The 1,475-nt window shown below is 39.7% G+C and overlaps 1 protein-coding gene across 1 annotated transcript; it reads left to right on the forward strand.

The window, feature by feature from the left end:
* The first annotated feature begins 266 nt into the window (after positions 1 to 266).
* Positions 267 to 899, forward strand: LOC107469994 (uncharacterized). Its single transcript, XM_016089381.1, has 2 exons — positions 267 to 612; positions 724 to 899. Exons 1-2 carry the CDS (start codon positions 267 to 269, stop codon positions 897 to 899), a joined length of 522 nt encoding a protein of 173 aa, XP_015944867.1.
* Positions 900 to 1,475: the final 576 nt, after the last annotated feature.

The raw sequence follows: 1,475 nt of genomic DNA on the forward strand, positions 1-1,475 counted from the left end.
AGAACCATGAAGCTTCCTTAAGGAACCTGGAGAGGCAAATTGGACAATTGTCCAAGCTAACAATGGCTGAAAAACCAACCAGTACATTACCAAGTGATACCATTCCCAACCCCAAATAGGAATGTAAAGCAATTCAACTTAGGAGTGGGAAAACACTTGAGAATGACATTGGCAGCAAGAAGCAAGTAGAAGAAGACAAGCACGACCAAGAGACATCCAATAAAAAGGAGGAAGAATCACAAGCTTCAAAGAAGAGAAAACAAGTCATGGAAGAGCAACCACAATTGGAAAAAAAGATGGTGAAGCCATACACCCCACCCTTGCCATACCCTCAAAGGATCAAAAGGGAGCTTAAGGATCAACAATTTCCTAAGTTCCTAGAGGTTTTCAAGAAGCTAGAAATTAACATCCCACTTGCTGAAGCATTGGAGCAGATGCCTCTATATGCAAAATTCCTCAAGGAGCTCATCAACAAGAAGAGAAGCTGGAATGAAAAAGATACTGTGATTTTGACACAAGAATGCAGTGCAGTGATTCAAAAAGGCCTGCCACCAAAACTTAAAGATCCTGGAAGTTTCTTTCTATCATGCACCATTGGTAACATGCCAATCGGTAAGGCCTTGTGTGATTTAGGCTCGAGCATCAATTTAATGCCACTTTCCATGATGAGAAGTCTATTTATTGAAGAGGTGAAGCCTATAAGAATGTCCTTGTAACTAGCAGATAAGTCACTTATTAGACCTAGTGGAGTGGTCGAGAATCTCCTAGTTGAGGTGGAAAAGTTCATATTTCTGGCAGACTTTGTGATTTTAGATTTAGATGAAGAAAGAAACGATTCCATCATATTGGAAAGACCTTTTCTAGCCATAGCAAGGGCCATAATAGATGTAGAAAAATGAGAAATGATATTGAGGGCACATGATGAACAAATAATCCTGAATGTTTTTAAGGAGATGCAACACCCTGCTCAAAAGGAAGGTTGCATGAGAATTGAGGAGTAGGATTTAAATTGGAAGGAAAAGCCCAAGGAATCATTCACCAACTCACCCCGGGTGCAAAAGAAAGACATGGAAGAAGAGCATGAGAATCATGAAGATAAGAAAGCTGAGGAAAGATTGCAAAAAGAGGGTACAATTTGATCACAAGGAAGAAGGCCCCGATATAAAATCTGATGCCAAGTAAGGAGAGTCATCAAGGAAAGGAAAGAAGAACAAGAAAAATGTTCTGACAGGGTAGAAGAACAAGAAAATCCCAACTGAAGTATTCTCAGAGGGAAACAAAGTGAAGCTAATCTACCAACAGTGGGATACGTCTCCACAATCTGATGATTATTACACTGTAATCAAAGTACTCTCATTGGAGCACATAGAGATTGTTCATCACAGCACAGAAATAAGGTTCACAGTAAAAGGAGACAAGTTGAGACATTATGATCATCAACCACCCTAATATGGAAACAATGTTAAGCTAGTGAC

This window comes from Arachis duranensis, chromosome 10 (assembly GCF_000817695.3).
Source record: "Arachis duranensis cultivar V14167 chromosome 10, aradu.V14167.gnm2.J7QH, whole genome shotgun sequence".
NCBI lineage: Eukaryota > Viridiplantae > Streptophyta > Magnoliopsida > Fabales > Fabaceae > Arachis > Arachis duranensis.

Excerpts from the sequence above, each read along its gene's own strand:
- LOC107469994 (XM_016089381.1), top strand. The coding sequence starts at position 267 with ATGGAAGAGCAACCACAATTGGAAAAAAAGATGGTGAAGCCATACACC. Across the intron at positions 613-723 it reads CATTGGTAACATGCCAATCG|ATAAGTCACTTATTAGACCT; the intron begins GTAAGGCCTTGT and ends TGTAACTAGCAG.